Raw genomic sequence first — 18893 nt, 5'->3', positions numbered from 1 at the left:
ATTTGGTTGTACAAATAAAACATAAGGATTGGAATTTCACCAATATACAAAGTTAAATGGCCAATTGTTACCTTAGTCATGTCCGTCTAACGTGTAGAAAATTTCTCATAAAGTCGTATAGGGTGTTTGATCGAGATAATATGTGGTTTTACTTGTAAAATCGATCCAAAAATCCGCAACTAATATAGGATTATGAAAGAAAAATAAAAGTACCTATATTGGGTTGTTATTGCATATGTCGTCCAACCAATATAAGGTCCTTGCCACTTGAGAATCCGACCATCGGAGATTCCAACATAAGGACCTTCACCTTTACAATCAAAAGATATGGCTACTGGTCCGGTTTGATTTAGACCCAACGGAAGTTTAACATAAATGTTTGTTTCTTCGGACACAACTACGAGTTCATTAAACGACATTAAAGATATGAATACAAGGGTGAATATTATGTGTTTTGATTCCGCCATGGCTAACCACCAACTAGCAAAACAAGGAGGATATTGATTTGTTTACTGCATTGTTTGGTTTTATATTAATTTGGAAGAGAGAAAGAAAAAGAAGTCACGTTGAGGATTTTCATTTTAGTTCACCATTATGTCGCTTTACATTTGCGCTTCGTTCTATCTTCTAACCATCTTCAATGGGAAAATAATGGAAGTACACAAAGTGATATTTTTGACTCTTTAATCAAAGATTCGAACCCGTGACCTATTATTACGATATTTCCGTTTTAACTATTAGGCTAAGATCTCTTACAAAATTACAAAAATAGTATGGATCTAAATAAAATTACTTGGCTAAGACCTCTTATGACTTCATATTAAATTAGCAAAAAGAAAAAAAAATTACTCTTCTATACAATACTAGTTTTATACCTGTGCAAAATCTGCACGGGCTGTAATAGCAGGTGTTTAGGTTTGATTTAATTGAGATTATTGATAGAATGGAATGATTATTGCAGATCATCAATAAGATGGATTATTGTTATGAAATAACCCTTAAATAATCACCATTAGTTTGAATTATTACAACGGTATCCGTAGAACAAAATTACAAGAGATACGAAAGAAGTTGAGCCAGGAATTTTTTTTAAAAAAAAATTACATGGCTAATATCTAACATTCATCTTAACAAGCAACCCCGAGTTGTATGAAAACAAGAAACTAACTAATATGAGATGTGAGTCCATGTGACAGCTAATATAATACTCCCTCCTATTCACAATAAACTTCCCTATTTCCTTTTCCGTCTATTCACAATAACTTCCCTATTTTCTTTTTTGGTAAATGTTTGTGTGGTCCAAATTTAATTGTATAGTGGGGTAGTGTATTTGTGTGGTCCAAATTTAATTATATGGTGGGATAGTGTATTTCCTTAATATTTGTGCCAAAATAAAATGGGAGGTTTATTGTGAATAAGAGGGAGTAGGACGTTGCCCGAAAGGGTAGAGTCTAGTAGTTAAAACTTGGGTGAAATTTACAAGAAACCCAGGTTTAAGCCCCTCTAAGAGCAAAATCTTGTGGATCATTCTTGGCATGAGTCCATGCCTAATAGACTTCGAGCCTATCACCCTCGGGTGGCTTATCTGGTATACGTGGTTTGCAAGCTATTACGTACACGCGAGGGTTTACCTAGTACGCCCCGAAAATAGCGGCTGCGGATTCCCTCGTTAAAAAAAAAAAAAAAAATAGGACTGTCTCTCAAAATTTAGCCATTTAAGGATGATCAATAATGTTGGGTTTGTGCCTTGATTCTGTTAGTCGTCATTCGAACGACTATGCGGGGGTCTCGCTGACCGTATCAGTTATTGGGCTAGGTCTGTTTTGGACCTTTATTAGGTCATTTTGTATTAGGTCTTATTATATAGCCTCTACCTAACAGTCATACCATCTGAATCTGTAATCTGAAAACTCTCACATATTAATAAAACTCTCTCCCTTCTACCATGTGGACGTAAATTTGTGCGTTTGTGTCTTTATTTTTCTTTTATTTGTTCTTTTTTATTTCTGTTATAACAAATAAATTCATTATTAGCTGCTTCAGAAGATTTAATTCCTAAACCACCAACCGACTTTGGTAAACAAACTTTATGCCAACCAACCAAATTAGGAGAACGCTGGGAAGGATTCTTATTCCAAATGAAACTTTTATGGAAAATTTTTATGGATAAGGAAAGTATTTGGGTCAAAGTGGTATCTAAATTATACTTGAGAAATTGTTCACTTTTTGATCATAAGCCTAATTCAGGCTCTTCTTGGCAATGGCGTAAACTAATGAGTCTTCAGACTCTATTTAGAAAAGGACTGAGATGGCAGGTAGGTAATGGTAGCAACACTAAGTTTTGGTCTGATAATTGGGTTTTTTCACACCCACTTACAAGCAGAATGGTTGATGATGATAGTAACCGCGATCTTAATCTTTTGGTTAAAGATTTCATAACCTTAGACAAGTATTGAGATGTTTGTAAATTATCCAGTTTAGTGAATAACGATATTGTTAATCAGATTACTAACATTCCAGTGCCACATAATGATATTCCAGATACCCTTATTAGAGTGCTGTCCGTAGATGGAAATTTCTCTACCAAAACAGCAACTTGGTTAGCGCAAGGTTTGTTCGATCAAGCTCTTGTCAAATGTGAATTTCAGTGGATTTGGAAATTGAATATTCCTCCTAAATTGAAAATTTTTCTTTGGAAAGCCTGTGTTGAAGGCCTTCCAACGAAAAGTAGACTTCTCAAGAGTCATATTGATGTCCCACCTCATTGTGTTCTGTGCAACAATCCTATTGAAAACAAAGATCATTTCTTTTACGAATGTCCCTTTATTGGGTCTGTCATCCAAGACCTGAACATTATTAGTTTCAACGAGTTTTTGTCAAATTATGATACTATTACAAGTCAAAGTTTTCTAACGAAACTTAATTATCTCAAAGATTTAATTCCAAAAGATGATTTTATAAAGATTATTTTTATTTGGTGGAATGCATGGTTCCATAGAAATGATATTATCTTTAATAATGTTAATTTAAGTATCAGCAATCTTATTACTTTATGTAATAATAGCACTAAGACATGGAATGTGACTAGATTTAAAGATCTCAACAATCCCGAGAAGAGATTTGGTGGGAAAAACCTACAAACGGTTTTCTAAAGCTAATTTTTGACGGATCGATAATAGAAGGTAATAAAACTGCTTTAGGATATTCTATAAGAGATCACAATGGTAAAGTCGTTTTGTTGGGAGCAAAAAAGTGCGGATCCAATAGTATCCTTGTTGCGGAAGCACTTGCTTTAAAAGAAGGTATTTTAGCAGCTAAATACTTAGAAATCTCAAAGTTAATTGTGGAGGGTGATAACTTATGTGTTATTAACTCGATTTGAGGAACTTGGCAAATTCCGTGGGAAATTTCTAGTATTATCAATGATGTGAAATTAGACCTTCATTTTTTCGATGAAGTGATAATTAAACATTGCTTTCGTGAAGCCAATAAGGTTGCTGACTTCATGGCTTCAGTTGGACATTCATGTCCAACTCTTTCGAGGTGGTTTGATAGCCGGTGGCTTCAACTTACCTCCCTCATTCGAAAGGATGAGATAGGTTGGTCATACCAAAGAGGATCAACCTAGTTTTCTTACCTAATCAAAAAAAAAAAAAAAAAAAAAAATCATTATTGTTCTTTTATTTGTTATTTTTCACTTCTGTTATAACAAAAAAATTCAAACCAAAGATGATCATTGTACTCGGAAACATCAAGAGGTTAACAATCTCGTCACCCTCCAAAGGCTAATCATCGATCATTATCCGGAGACCGGAGTTCATAAAAGGCATAAAGCACCTGAAGAGATTATACAGGTGGAATCTCAAATATCGTATACACCATCAGAAAGAAAAAGGAAAAAGCAAGAAATCGACTTTAAAAATCAAGCCATTTTAGTGTGATAAATATAAGGTTGATCAACAAAACCAATCCAAAGACGACGATCGAACTCAGAAACATCACTAGGATTAATAATCTCGTCACCATCTATAGTCTCTAATATATATCCAAGATGGTTAATTTTGATTGATTTGGACAATCTTACTGCTATCCAAAAGTCACCTTTTCCATCTCGATTAATGTTATCGGGTCTTCCGTCTAATTGAAGTAACACTTCATAACATCCTGCCTTATAACCGGTTAGCCAGTACTTGAGAATTTCTCCGGTTGTAGTTTGAGCTACAAGAACAAAATCATTGTCCTTGCTTAATGCAACTCCGTTAGCAAAATAGAGATTTCTAAGTAACACGGTCACTTCCCGAGTCTTTATGTCGTATTTCATAAATCTTCCACTTTGATCGCGGTTGTTAATCGCTTCCAAAGCTTCCCTGTAAATACATTTTACAAGATTTTTAATGCTGACGGGGTTTGAACTCAAATCACGAATGAAGGGATGAGTACATACCATCGATGATAGTTGGTGCTAGTGTCTGTAAAATAGATAATTCCGTTCACAAAATCGACGTCTAAGCCATTTGTGAACACGAATGGAACTCCTTCAGCAATTGTAGCTAATGAAGAAGCAATACCGCCTTCAGGAGAAACCTTCATTAATCCAAAGCTCGAATCAGCTACGTATAACTCACAAGTCATCATATCGAACCTTAATCCCAGTGGCCTTCCACATACTTCCTCCAATGGAGAACCAACGAGTCCGTTACACCAATTCGGCCTATTAAATAATTAAAATTACATCAAATTTTGGTTTCGAAATAATGTGCAGGAATTTTCTCATAAAGTAGTCTAGGATGTTTCACCCGAATAGTCTGTGGTTTTACACGTAAAATCGTCTGATCCAAAAATCCACGATTAATAAAGGTATCATCAACGAAAAAGAAAAAAAAGTACCTATGTGGAGCTGTTACTGCATATGTCGTCCAACCAATATGAGGTCCTTTCCATTTGAGAACTCGACCATCGGAGATTCCAACATAAGGACCTTCACCATTACAATCAAAAGCTATGGCTTCGGGACCGGTTTGATTTCGACCCAATGGAAGTTTTACATAAGTTTTTGTTTCACCGGAGACAGATACGAGTTCATTAAATAACAACATTAAAGATATGAACTTAAGGGTGAACACTATGTATTTTGATACCAACATGGCTAACCAACTAGCAAAACAAGGAGAAAAGGAAAGAAATGTTGAGGATCTTGATTTATTTGTTGCATTTTATAGTTTCATATTAATTAAATCAGAATTGAGAAAGAAGAAGTTGTCACGTCTAGGAGATTCATTTTAATACACCATTATGTCGCTTTACATTTGCTCTTCCTTCTATCTTCTAACCTTCTTCACTGGGAAAACAATGAAAGTACAAAAAGTACGTACATATTTCTGATTCTTTGAACGAGAATTCGTATACTCATGACTTATTATCACGATACTTCTGTCTTATGTCATATAAGGCCTTTTTTTTTTTAAGTTAACCTTTTTCAACAGAACTTATAAAACTTAAGTTTAAGTTAGTGGATACGGGATCTAAAGACCAAGAATGCCTGCCAATAAAAGTAAAAAAGTTGTTTTTTATTTGTTTTTTTTTTTGGCAGCCGTAAAAAAAGTTGTAAGATGAAGTAAAAAAGTTGTTGAAATAGAGATATCATCTAGCATCAAATGAAAACTGCTTATACCCTACTCATAACTCAATCACATTGATGTCAACAGCCGAACACCCTTGCATTGCATATAGGCTTTCGCCTTACGCAGTGCCATTTCCGGGTCACTTGTAGACATTATATAGTCTGGTTGGGATAGGTCATCATGTTGGTTTAGGTTGCGAGCCAACAAAAGAAGGGCTTATGTCAATTTGAGTTTTAACCTCTGCGAATCGAGTCAATTTCAAATATTTGACTGATCATATTAAATAATAATCACCCATAGTTTGAATTATTACAATCGTACCCATAGAAGAAAATTAAAAGAGAAACACGACCATGAACCATTTAAGACTTTTTTTTTATTATTATGTGACTGACTCATTTCATAACATTCATCTTACAACATGGCCATCCGGATGTGATGCCTACTATAATAGAATCGACTCTCGAATTAGAGCCATTTAAGTATGATAAATATAAGGATGATCAATAAATCCAAACCAAAGACGATTATGGAACTCAGAAACATCGGTAGGGTTAACAATCTCGTCACCCTCCAAATTCTCTAGTATTTTTCCAAGATGATTAATTTTGACCGATTTGCCCAATTGTATTGCAATCCAAAAATCGCCATTTGCATCTCTATTTATGTTATCTGGTCTTCCATTCAATTGAATTACTTCATGCGATCCTGCTATATACCCAGTTAGCCAATACTTGAGAGTTTGATTTGCTGTTGTTTCTGCTACGAGAACAAAATCATTGTTTTTGCTTAGTGAAACTCCATTAGCAAATGATAGACCAGTGAGTAACACTGTCACTTCTCCGGTCTTCATGTTGTATTTCATTAGTCGTCCGCTTTTATCGCCATTGTTAATTGCTTCTCCGGCTTCCCTGTTTTGTAAGATCAACATATGATTACAAAATAAAAAATCAAAATAACATTTACGTCTAATTTATGTTGGGATGAAGTTATGGTCCCATTTGACAAACGGTAGAAGCAGATTCAGAGTACGGGATAACATTAAAAAAATACATTATCGTCAAATTAATTTAACGGAATTAAGAAAATGCATTTGGTAATTAGTAGATTATATGAAAGCTCGATCTTATAACATTCAAACGGTACAAGCAGATTCATAGTACCATTGTTTGATGTTAATAGAATACTAGTATAGATTCCGCGCGAATGCGCGGTATTTTAAATAGAAACATTAACGAAAATAATAATAAAATTGATATTTAACTCAATTTAAAATTTAATTGTAAATTTATTATTATTAATATTTCGTATTAATCGGTGGAAAGTTCAGTATAATCCAGATGAAAGTCCAATAACAGATATGATATAATAAAAGCCCAATTATAGATATTATATAATAAAAGCCCAATTACATATTTGAATAATAAAAGCCCAATTATAGCCAAATTTATTTAGGCGAAAATTTTTTGAAGAACTCTTATTCTTTTAAGTATAAGGGGATGCTTAACAGATTTTAGTAGCAAGGTTTTACTATTATATTAATTAAATTAAATTAAGAAAATGCGTTTGAAAATTAGCATATTATATGGCAATTAGATTATTTCCATGTATAAGCTCTTAAAATATTCAAAAATAAAAACTTCCTATTAATATATTACGGAGTATCACAATATGACATTTACCAAACATATAAAATGGCAGATTAGTAGTAAAATATTACCAATGAGGGTATTTGGTGCTAGTCTCTGAAAAATAGATAAGGTTGTTGACAAAATCAACGTCCAAGCTATTTAGGAACAGGAACGGATTTCCATTGATAATTGGAGAAGCAACACCACCTTCAGGACCAACCTTCATTAATCCAAAACTCGAATCGGCTACGTATAACTCACATGTTCTCATATCGAACCTCATTCCCAATGGCCTCCCACATTCTTTCTCTTTTGGAATACCATCAACTCCATCACACGAATCCGACCTAATTACATATATATAATCACATCAAGTTTTTGTCCAAAATGATCGTCAACTAATATGCTCCTATGAAACCACTAATTTTGATGCTAAGAGTTTTAAACTCGGGTCATGATAAAACCCGTCACCAAAAAAAAAAAAAAAATTGACTAGACATTTAAATCAATTTTTGATTTAAAGCAATTATTCTCGAACGTAAAATAATTACAATTATATCAAGTTTTGGTATAAAATAACTACGAAATATATTTTGTCAACTAACATGAAATCATAATAACATGGACCTAATATAAGGAACAAGTGTACCCATTCATGTTCTGTCCATGTGTAACTAATAATGTACATAAAAGTTTAATGTAAAATAATCTGGGTGTTTGACCCGAATAGCATGTGATTTTGCATGTAAAATCGTCTTACTTAACAATTCGTGATTAAAGATGCACGAAGAAGAAAAGAAGTTATATACAGTACCTATATGGGGCTGTTACTGCATATGTCGTCCATCCAATATGATGTCCTTGCCACTTGAGAATCCGACCATCAGAAATTCCAACATAAGGACCTTCACCTTTACAATCAAATGCTATCGCTTCAGGTCCGGTTTGATTTTGACCCAATGGAAGCTTAACATATTTGTTTGTTTCACCGGAGACCGGTACGAGTTCATTAAACGAGATTAAAGATATGAACATAAGGGTGAACACTATGTGTTTTGATACCGCCATGGCCAACCGACGGAGATTTTGACGTTGAGAATATTGATTTGTTTTGCTACTATGTTGATTGCATTTATGTCGTATTATATTGATTTGGAAGAAATAATCAAAGAAGTATTAAGGTTAGGTGTATAATAACGTATGATATCTTCTCATATAATTATAGTATAGTATATGATATAATATTCGTATCGAGGATTTCACGTTGACGAAAATCATTTTAATACACCATTATTATGGTATTATGTCGGTTTACGTCTTCTATCCCTCTATCTTCTACCCTGAAAATCAACGAAGAAGAACAAGTGTATTTTTTTTTTGAGGAAAAACATGTGCATGATTTTGACTCATTCAAGGAGTACACAAGGATTTTTTTTCAATTGATATTTGGGTGGAGGAAACTGATTTTTTTTTCTTTTTAAATGATGTGAAAAGAATATTTATTTGGTTAAAATGGGTTGGGAGTGAAACGTTGAATGTTGTTGTATTTTTTTTTTTTTTTTTTGACAATAATAAACCGATTATATTAAAGGACGAAACTAGTACTCATAGTTAGCCTGTTGCCAGGCTTACAGACCAGGAAGGATAAATTACAAACAAAGCACGGATTTCTCAGATGGAATTCCGCACACTAATTGGGACTGGCAAAGAGGTTGCCAGAACTGCAGATAGTTTACAACAAGTTACCTTAAAACAAACAAAAGACAGGCCCACTGAATGGGCGTAGCGCATAGCTCTTAACAGAACTCTAGTTGATGCATCCAAAAATGAACTTGCCCGTACAATACTTGAGTCGGAGAAATCCAAATTGGAACTGTGGATGCAGCAGGTGAAACAATTTGTTATTGGGACATGGCGTGGTGAAACAGAGATCGAAAACACTTTCCGTGGAAGTGTTGATTGACCCAGAACATCAGCGGGTGCATCTAATCCATAAAGTGATCGCAAATGTGTAGAACGTACCTCTGAAAATCGACTATGTGAGTGCAGTAGATCTTCAATAATGCGACAGGTAACCGCAGGGTCAACAAAAGTGTTTCGAAAAAGCACGGAATTGCGAGTAGTCCAGATGGCTTGAAGAACACATCTGAAGTAAAGCAGCAGCCATTTTTTATCAGATGCGAAAGTTTGACGATAAAGATATGACACGAAATCTGCAATCCAAGAGATGAAAGGAATAGATGGGTTAGCAATGGTGTTGATCCCAAGGGCAGATGCTTTCCAGATATGCTGGGCAATTACACAGGACCGAAACAAATGCTCTGCTGTTTCAGGGGAAGCCCGACATAGTGGACATACGGAGTCGACTGGCACATGTTTTGATAGCAAATTATCGGTTGTTGGCATAATGTTATGAGCTAAACGCCATAACATAATCGAGTGTTTGGGCGGAATTCCCTTCCGCCATACAAGCTTCCAAGGAAAGTTATGGACAAATGAGCGGATAGAGCTGGCAGCTGGAGACTCTGACCATAGGAGGGAATAATCAGATCTAGCCGAGTAAGTGCCATCTTCCGTATATTTCCAGAAAAGAAAGTCATCAAAGTTCGGTGCAGGTGGTTCCAAAGCAATAATTTCCTTTGCGCAGGTGGTGGAAAAATATCGGAAAACCATGTTAGGATTCCAGTCACCCGATTCCAGTAAGAAATCAGAAAGAGACGGTGCAGGATCTGGAGCTGAAACTGGAACAGTAACAGATGGCAGTTTACCATTAATCCAACGACTGGACCAAATGTTCACAAAATTTCCCTTACCAAGCTTCCAACAAATACCGCTTTTAGCCGCACAGACAACTTTGTAAATACTAGACCATATAAACGACTGTTGAGAAACCCGAGATTTAGCTAAAGGGATAGGCAAATCTCGGCCATACTTTGGAACCATATATCTTGCCACTAGCGTTGTTGGCTGTGAATGGATACGCCAGAAATTCTTAAGAAGCAAAGCTTGAATGAGTAGGTGGGAGTTTTTAAAACCAAGACCTCCATATTCTTTCGGTGTTTGCAGTACACTTTGGGAAGCCCAGTGAATAGACTGCTTATTTCAATCATTACGCCACCAAAAAGCCACCAGCAAGGCATCTATTTTACGGCACACACCGAGAGGAAAAGGAACAACGGAGAAAACATGATTCAGGGAAGCAAGCAAGATAGCCGAAATAATTATCAATTTACTTTGTTGGCTGAGATGGAGAGCAGACCAGGATGCAATGCGAGCAATAAGTGAATGTTGTTGTATTCATGCAAATCGTAAAGTGAATTGCCGTTGGAAAATGGAAATGAATCAAATGATGTTATCAATAGCGAATCATCATTTTAGAGCGGGCAAAAGCTGACCTGATTCAAGGAACTCGACCTGAACTGTCACAAACTTGATTTTCATAGAATAAGAAAATTGGGCGAACCAAAACCAGTTTGACCTGGTCCGAGGTCAAATCGACAACCTAAAACTACCTTATTTGTCCCAACTAAACCTGAACCGAATTGATATTCATCTTAATTTTGTAAACTTAAAACTAAAATAAATACATCTCTTGAATTATTAATTAAATTAAGATAAAATATTATGTTTATCGATTTTTCTAACGTGTTCGATGTGCTCTAAAGGCACACATTAATAAGAAAAATTATGGTAAGATTTATAAGAGATTCACACTAATTCCGGTAAAAATAAAGTTCATACTTGCTTATTAATGTTTATAACCTGACTCGGTAGTGACATGTACTGAATCCAGCCCGGCCCGCAATGACCAGACAAGCAGACACAACCTGGACCGATATGATCGGACCCGCTTTGACTTAACCCACGACCGAGCTTAGCTAAGCTCGACACGACCTGACCCGTCATGAACCGCACCTAGTGTGACTATTTTTAGGTGGAAATTTCTGCGGTTTAAAGCCCTTTGAAAAACTCTCATCTTTAACCCATTACTAATGATAAGAAACTAACGAACTAAAGCCCAATGAAAAACTCTCATCTTTAGCCCATTAGTGATGATAGGAAACCAACGAACTAAAGCCCAATAACAATCATCCGGAATTAATAAAGCCCATTAAGATATTATACAAGTCGGATCACAAATATCTTATACACCTAGCGATGGAGCCATCAGCTTCAGAAAAGGGAAAAAGCAAGAATTCTACAGCTATTTTATGCTTTGTCTTGTTTCTGTAATCGACAGCTGGTGGTGGTGACATTTACATAATTGCGACTTTTTCATACTTAATGACCTACAAAAGTAATTAAGCGTGTGGTGCCTATATTAGGTCTCATTTTCCTCTATACTCTTTAGTCTTTACCATCTATATAATCTTATTAAAAGGCTATCCTAAAAAATGTGACATTGCAAGTTTAATTGTGACGTGACAACTTTTAATGTGACATGGTAAAAAAACAGTGATATGGATTACCAATTTAAGAAAATCAAAAAATATAAGGTAAAAAAAATTAAAAAATATAAAGTATAAACACACAAAAAAAAGAATAAAAAAAAATTGTAAGCCATTGATCTCCTCTCATACTTTTTTTATTTATTTACCTTATTTATTTAACCATTATTTTCTTTATTTAATGAAATGACCTTTTAACTTTCCTTTTATCATTACTATAAATACTCCATATTTATGTACCATATTTTTTTATTTTTCTTTCATTCATAAAATTTTGAGAGAATTTGTAATGAATTTTTCATATATATAAGTATATAACTATTATATTTACCTAATATTCAATTTTATTCAAAAAAATAGCACCTAAAGTATACATAGAAAAATAAACTAATTGTTTCATTTTTTATTTTTCTTATGTTTTGTATTAATTTGTTATTATTTTTTGTGTTTTTATTAATATTGCAGGAGAATGAATTTCCAACTTTATTCAAAAAATTGGTAGGTAAGGTATAGCTAAAGAACTAAATTAATTATTTTGCTTTTGCTTTTTATTATGTTTTGAATTAATTAGAATCTTATTAGTTATTTTTTTGTGTTTATATTAATATTGCAGGAGAATGAATTTTCAACTTTATTCAAAAAATTGGTAGGTAAACTATACAATGAGAACTAAATTAATTGTTTTACTTTTTATTTTTATTATGTTTTGAAGTAATTATAATTTTATTAGTTATTTTTTTGTGTGTGTTTGTATTAATATTATAGGAGGATGGCATACTCACATATCAATAACAATGCACAAGATTCGAAATAATGGCTATAGATCTTCTTTACAATTTTTTTTCTTGGTTTGGATGACTCTTTCATTTTTGTCGGTTTTTCTTTTTTTTTTTTCTACAATGGTATATTTGAAATAATTTATGGTAGCAAAAATATTTAATAAGTTGTTGACATGTTACATTATTATCTTTCACTCTTTCACTTATGTTCTATTTTTATTTTGTCAAACAGGTTACAAATCAAATTGCTTAGCCAAATTGTTAAAGTACGGCGCACATATGTCAATTTGATGTTATCATAGTGTTATAATATGCATAAATAGTAATTAGTTAGAAACTGATTCTTATTCTCCAATTCATTATTCCAATTCAATGCTTTCAAGCCTTTAAATCATTTTTTTTTTCGTTTTCCATCAAATATACTATTCTGTAACTCACAATATTTTTTGGATAAATATTTTTTTTGAATGATTTGTTTATATTTTATTTTCTCCTGAATTAAAAAAGGCTAATATTTCGTATGAAGTATAATAGTATTGTTTTGATTATAATTTTTGGTGAATGGTCGAATATGAAGAAGCTATGTTTAGAATCGTATATGCATAAATCTCTATTTATTGCACGATTCCGAGAAATGTGTAATTAGTTTTGCTCATCTTATACTACTACTAATAATTATTAGAGTTCACCTATAAAGTGATATTTTAAATGTGATATTTTAAATATATGTAACCTTTCCTTGGAATTATTTGGAATAGTTGTTAAAGTTGCTCACATAAAAGTTCACGACCGTTTCTCTTTGCAAGATAAACAATTGAAGAATCACTAATTAAAGACGCAATTGAAGAACCATTAATTAAACAGGCAATTGAAGAACCATTAGCAACTCAAACGAGAAAATTGAGAGTCATTGATTTTCTTTCTATAAAATCTCATCAAAATACCAATTCATATTGTCTTATTTGATACCAGGTTGTCCAAATCAACATTACCCGTCCTTACAAAAGTTAGTTTTTTTGTTCTCTCTGTAATTTAGAGTATTTTATTAGAATTTTGTGTCTCCTTTTTCCTTTTCTTTTTGTTCATGTATTTATATTTAATAGTCTTAATTGGAGGTGTCAATTCAATTAATTAACTTGATAATTTAATTAATGATGTTATTGTAGGAGGTATGTATATGCTAATGCGATCCTAAAATGGATTTGCTTTGAACTTCGCGTAATTATTTCGCATACCCAATAAGAAATATTTTTACGAGACTAGCATAATTATCCATATTGTACGAGTTTTAGGATTTTGACAGGAGTATTTATTTAAATTCTATATCTATATGTGTACTTACTATAAGTGAAGTAATAAGAAACTTACATTTTTGTAGAGAAAGAAAGGATAATGAATGAAAAGTAATCACGCTATATATTTTAAAGTTAGGAGGTTTTAAACTGCATATGTAGTAGAAGAGAAATTTCAATGCAATTTGTTCATATATGGAAGGGTGACTTTTTTTAATGTTTTGTTTTATTGTTAGAAACTTGTACCCATATTTTTAAATCCTTTGAAAACAGGAGACGACAATGGAGCGTAAATTCATGTTTCAATACTTCTATGGCGTCAAGATTGTCCATAAGACCAGATATACCCGAAAATTCAATTTGACGGATTGTGTCCTCGCTTCAAAACAACCAAGCTATCCACATTTTGGTTTGCGTATCATCCAGAATCAAAAATTTGGAGTGTATTAAACTTTGTTTTAAAATACCGCTCCCTCAGTCATGTTCATTTATTTACCATTTTTTTTTAAATTATTTGTAAGTGGTTTTTTAATTAAAATTATACAAATGATTGAGAAAGGGGGATTACTCCATATAAGTTATTCACAAATTAAATACTTAAACACAGTCAATTATTAACGATCCCGTGATTTTCACGGGCTCCAAAACTAGTTATTCTTTATTTTTTTTTTTTTTGGTGAAATGTGAAAAATTTGGATTAGGAGTGTCTTAAAATAAATGGTGATCATGCTTTAAAAAATTGAGGCCCCAATATAAATGTACACGTCACCAAAATTTGGATTGTATTTTTTCAACTAACGTTTGTAAATTTGATCACCAAATTGAGGGCTCGATTCTTCGCTCGTGATTGAACATTCTCTTAGACACTCCTGCTCTTAGCTAATGAACATAGTTGAATGTAATAGCCAATTTGAAAAAGTAGGATACAACACTGGTAGCTCATTATTTACCTAAGCTATGTTGTTTTACTCTTGTCGGTAAATTGTTGTCCTTTAGTTTTGGCACAAAGAATAACAAAGAGGAATGAGCCAATTACTAGTGTGAATGATCAAATTGTTTATGAACTTCATTTTTAAAATAGAAATGACAACAAATGACTGAGACACCTTAATATGAAAAGGGACAACAAATAACCGGGACAAATGTATAATGCATTAATGCTTGTTTGCTCATTTTTAGGACTTTGGGTCAGTCTGGGTCAGTCATAAAGGGCTTTAAATTCCCTTTATTTTAATATGTATATTGATTTTTTTTTACCGTGTCCGTGTCCTAAAAAAATCCGGAGTGCCGTATCCCGTGTCCGTGTCGTGTCCGTGTCCGTGTCCGTTTTCGTGCAACCTAGGATACAAGTTACCCGGATTAAACTATTAAAGTACTCTTTGAAATTCCAAATGGCCGAGAATCAACAATGACATTTACCTTTAGAATAAAAAATGAACGATTTAGAAAAATAACGGAACTAAAAGACATGGTTTTTTTTCCTTGGTCGGTAAATAATATGGCATACTCAAATTTGAGTTCTTTTAGATTAACACTCTTTAAAATGAACAAGTGAGATCTAAATTAAACTGAAATAACTTTTTAGTGACACTGCAATAACTGAAATATGGGAGTTTTAGTGAATTTAACTACACTAAAATACATTGAGTAATTAAACAAATTATGTACTCCCTCCGTTCAGACCAAAGTTTACATTGACTTTTTGGCACTATTTATGGTCGCAGAGAATCTTTGATATTATTCTTAATCTATAAGAGAAAATATAGTCATATGAGATCTTGTTTGGTTTATCGTCATGAATGCTATAAGAATATCAAATTTTTATAATTTTTAATAATGTATAACTAAATATATTCACGTTGCAAAACACGTCTCAACAAGTGTGATAAGGTCAATGTAACATTTGGTGTGGATGAGAGGAAATACAAAATAACATGACCTTAACTAACTCACATTTCCAAATTAAACTTCTAATTTGTAAATGATCCGAGTCAACTTACTAAACTCTAAGATTCAGTTCAATTATAGCTACACTCCAACTCACTCAAACTAATCTCGAGCTTTTACCAAATCAAGATTAATCTTAAAATTTCCAGACAACTCAAACCCAAACCCAAACCAACATTCAAACCGATCTTTAACCCATCCAAACTCAAACTCAGATCGTCTCGATTACACCGTCATCCAAAATAATGAATCAATCAATATCTCAATATACATTTTAATCTCCTTCCCTAACCTCACTATAGTCACTACCCCCACTAACCTTCCATGAAACAAACATAACAAAGCTCAACACATAACAACAAGAAACAAGTAATTAATCATAATCATTCAATTCATTTTACTACATGCATCCATATTCCTCTCTCTCTTTCCACCATCACCAATTCAACACTCACTACACAAACACACTTATCCTCTCCACTCCACTCTCTTCACCTCACCCTCACCTCAACCAAGCTTCACTCCAATAAAAATGGTACCATTTTCCCATTTTACCCCTACACCAACACTCTTCCTCCTATTACTTACCTTATTAACCCACCACATTTACCCTATTTACTCCCTCAACATTACCACCCTCCTCTCTAATTACCCAGATCTCTCCGATTTCACCGCCTTACTAACCTCCACCGGAATCTCATCCGAACTTACCCACCGAACCTCCTTAACTATCCTCGCCGTACCCAACCAATACCTCCGAACCTCCCCAACCTCCACCTCACCTTCCTCCTTCCCTGACGTCATCCGCTCTCACGTGCTCCTCCAATACCTCACGTGGCCGGATCTCCGTCGGATCCAACCACCGGGCACACTCTTTCCGACACTACTACAAACCACGGGTCGGGCACCCGCTAATCTCGGGTCGTTAAACTCAACATTCAATCCATCAAACGGTGTCGTTTCGTTTCATCCCCCAAATAACAGCTCAAGCACCTGCAATATCCTCTCTCTCATCAAAACGGTGCCGTATTCTGTATCGATTTTCACCGTTGATTCTCTCCTTACTCCGTACGATTTCGATCTAACGGCGTCGGAGACACGGCCAGCACCACCTGAGGTTAATATTACGAAAGCGTTAATTGACGGACATAATTTTAATGTTGCAGCGTCTATGATAACGGCGTCAGGGGTAGTTTCGGAATTTCAAAATAAAGAGGGTGGGGCAGGGATAACGTTATTTGTACCGACCGATTTAGCCTTCGCGAACCTTCCGCCTTCGGTTCAGCTTCAGGCTTTATCGGCCGATAAGAAATCCCTTGTGCTAAAATTCCACGTCTTAACTTCTTATTATCCGTTAGGGTCGCTAGAGTCGATTGTAAACCCGTTAGAACCGACTCTAGCGACCGAGGATAATGGGGCAGGGAGTTTTACCCTTAATATTTCCAGAGTTAATGGTTCGGTTGCACTTAATACCGGTTTGGTTCAGGCCTTTGTGACTCAGACCGTTTTTGATCAAAACCCGGTTGCTATTTTCGGAATATCGAGTGTGTTGTTGCCTAAGGAGTTATTTGGGAAAGGTAGTGAGGTTGATTTGAGAAGTGGTAGTGGGAGTGCTAGTGGGCCGTTTGTTGGGACCCAATCGCCGTATATTGGGCCTGGGCCTGCACCGGAGAATTCTCCGGATATCGGAATTAATGGGCCGTCACATTTGTCTTCACCACCCGGCATTGCATCCAAAGGGTGGCGACCGGGTGGCATTGGTGTTGGAGTGATTGTTTCATCATGTATAGGAAGAATGTTGATGTATGTTTTGTGTTCATTTTGATTAATTTTTTTTCTAAGTGTAATATTATTGTTTGATTTCGGGTTTTTCAGTGATTTGAAGTATAATATATATACCTTTGATTGAATTGGAGATTAGTGGTAGATGAAGTGTATGTACAATTGGTAGGAAGGGTGAAGGAAAAAAAAAATTCACATAAATTTTTTCAGCATTGCATGCATCTTTGGTTGGAATTCGTTTCTGTGTTGTTCAGCCTGTCGAAACTTTAGTTGAGTTTCTTGTGATTGTTGTATAGAACATTAGAACATAAGTTATGCAATGTAATTTCGCAATTGTAAGTCATGATTTATGAATTGCATGCTGTCTTCTGTTCATCATTTGTGTTGTAAACTCTTGAGATCTTTCAAGTCTACTGTGTCTGATGCTTTCGCTATTATCAGATTAGGTGAAACTATGAAACTGCATGCAGGGTATGAGTTTACGACCTTTCTAATCTAATCCAGGATAAGGTCGGAAGCTGAAAGGCAATCCCATGTCTCATGACACGAGTTGTTGACGCTTGAGTCGAATGTAAGTACCTTACATTATGATTACAGGGAGTCGTAAGCTATGAAACTGCATGCAGACTTGCAGAATATGAGTTTACGACCTTTCTAATCCAAGGTAAGATCGGAATGCCATCCCACGTCTCAGGATAGGAGTTGTTGAGTATGTTGACGCTTCAGTCGAATGGAGTACCTTGCAATATGATTACAGGAAGTTGTAAGCTACAGACGGATGGACGGACGGACGGACGAGAAGTGAAATCTGAAATACAGAAAGATGTAACCTCAAATGTAATGGTCCCCTCCCCCAAATGGGAGGTGATAAGATATTTCCAAGTTAAGAAGAACACTAATGTAATGAGCTAATTTTAGTTCAATGATGAATGATGTTGATTGGTGGTAATTGTAGTACATTGGACAGCTAGTTAACAGACCATTACTCTTTGTGTTTTAAGTACTGATTTATGACTTGTTACAGTGCACTTACTGCCTCTAGGGTCCTTGGCTTAATGTCTCTTAATTGTGTTTATACTTATCTCAAATATGTACAATTTGGTGAAGAAATTTTGACTACAAACAGCATTCTTTTGTGTAATTTGTTGCTAGTCACCTTATATAGCTATATGTTCCTCTTTTGGAACTTAAATTTAGTTGGGTTGCTTCTAAGATTATCGATAATTAAGGTAGTTCTTAATTAGTACTACTACTCCATATGTTTTGCGACCTAACTATATAATCTCGATACGTTTACTTGTTTTGGTAGAAGGGAGTTATAAGGCCGGTCTTAATGCTATGAAGATTTTTAACAAGGTCGTCGGTACCACTTTTCACGATTTTAATTACTAAA

General features: G+C 34.5%; 3 protein-coding genes across 3 annotated transcripts; 1 reads left to right on the top strand and 2 right to left on the bottom strand.

Annotated features, from left to right (window-relative positions):
- Positions 1 to 3792: 3792 nt before the first annotated feature.
- LOC141622096 (protein STRICTOSIDINE SYNTHASE-LIKE 10-like) lies at positions 3793 to 5329 on the bottom strand. Its single transcript, XM_074438182.1, has 3 exons — positions 4888 to 5329; positions 4445 to 4711; positions 3793 to 4367 (listed from the first exon to the last, which is right to left on the bottom strand). Exons 1-3 carry the CDS (start codon positions 5142 to 5144, stop codon positions 3923 to 3925), a joined length of 969 nt encoding a protein of 322 aa, XP_074294283.1. The 5' UTR covers positions 5145 to 5329; the 3' UTR covers positions 3793 to 3922.
- Positions 5330 to 5858: 529 nt separating this feature from the next.
- On the bottom strand, positions 5859 to 8425 carry LOC141621981 (protein STRICTOSIDINE SYNTHASE-LIKE 10-like). Its single transcript, XM_074438101.1, has 3 exons — positions 8067 to 8425; positions 7342 to 7599; positions 5859 to 6532 (listed from the first exon to the last, which is right to left on the bottom strand). Exons 1-3 carry the CDS (start codon positions 8318 to 8320, stop codon positions 6100 to 6102), a joined length of 945 nt encoding a protein of 314 aa, XP_074294202.1. The 5' UTR covers positions 8321 to 8425; the 3' UTR covers positions 5859 to 6099.
- A 7604-nt stretch (positions 8426 to 16029) lies between these two features.
- On the top strand, positions 16030 to 17878 carry LOC141617226 (fasciclin-like arabinogalactan protein 4). The gene has a single exon (XM_074434412.1). The coding sequence runs from the start codon at positions 16251 to 16253 to the stop codon at positions 17541 to 17543; it is 1293 nt and encodes a 430-aa protein (XP_074290513.1). The 5' UTR covers positions 16030 to 16250; the 3' UTR covers positions 17544 to 17878.
- Positions 17879 to 18893: the final 1015 nt, after the last annotated feature.

This window comes from Silene latifolia, chromosome 1 (assembly GCF_048544455.1).
Source record: "Silene latifolia isolate original U9 population chromosome 1, ASM4854445v1, whole genome shotgun sequence".
Classification (NCBI taxonomy): Eukaryota; Viridiplantae; Streptophyta; class Magnoliopsida; order Caryophyllales; family Caryophyllaceae; genus Silene; species Silene latifolia.
Note: the sequence above shows the minus strand (reverse complement) of the source record. Positions and strands in the feature narration are given on the sequence as shown.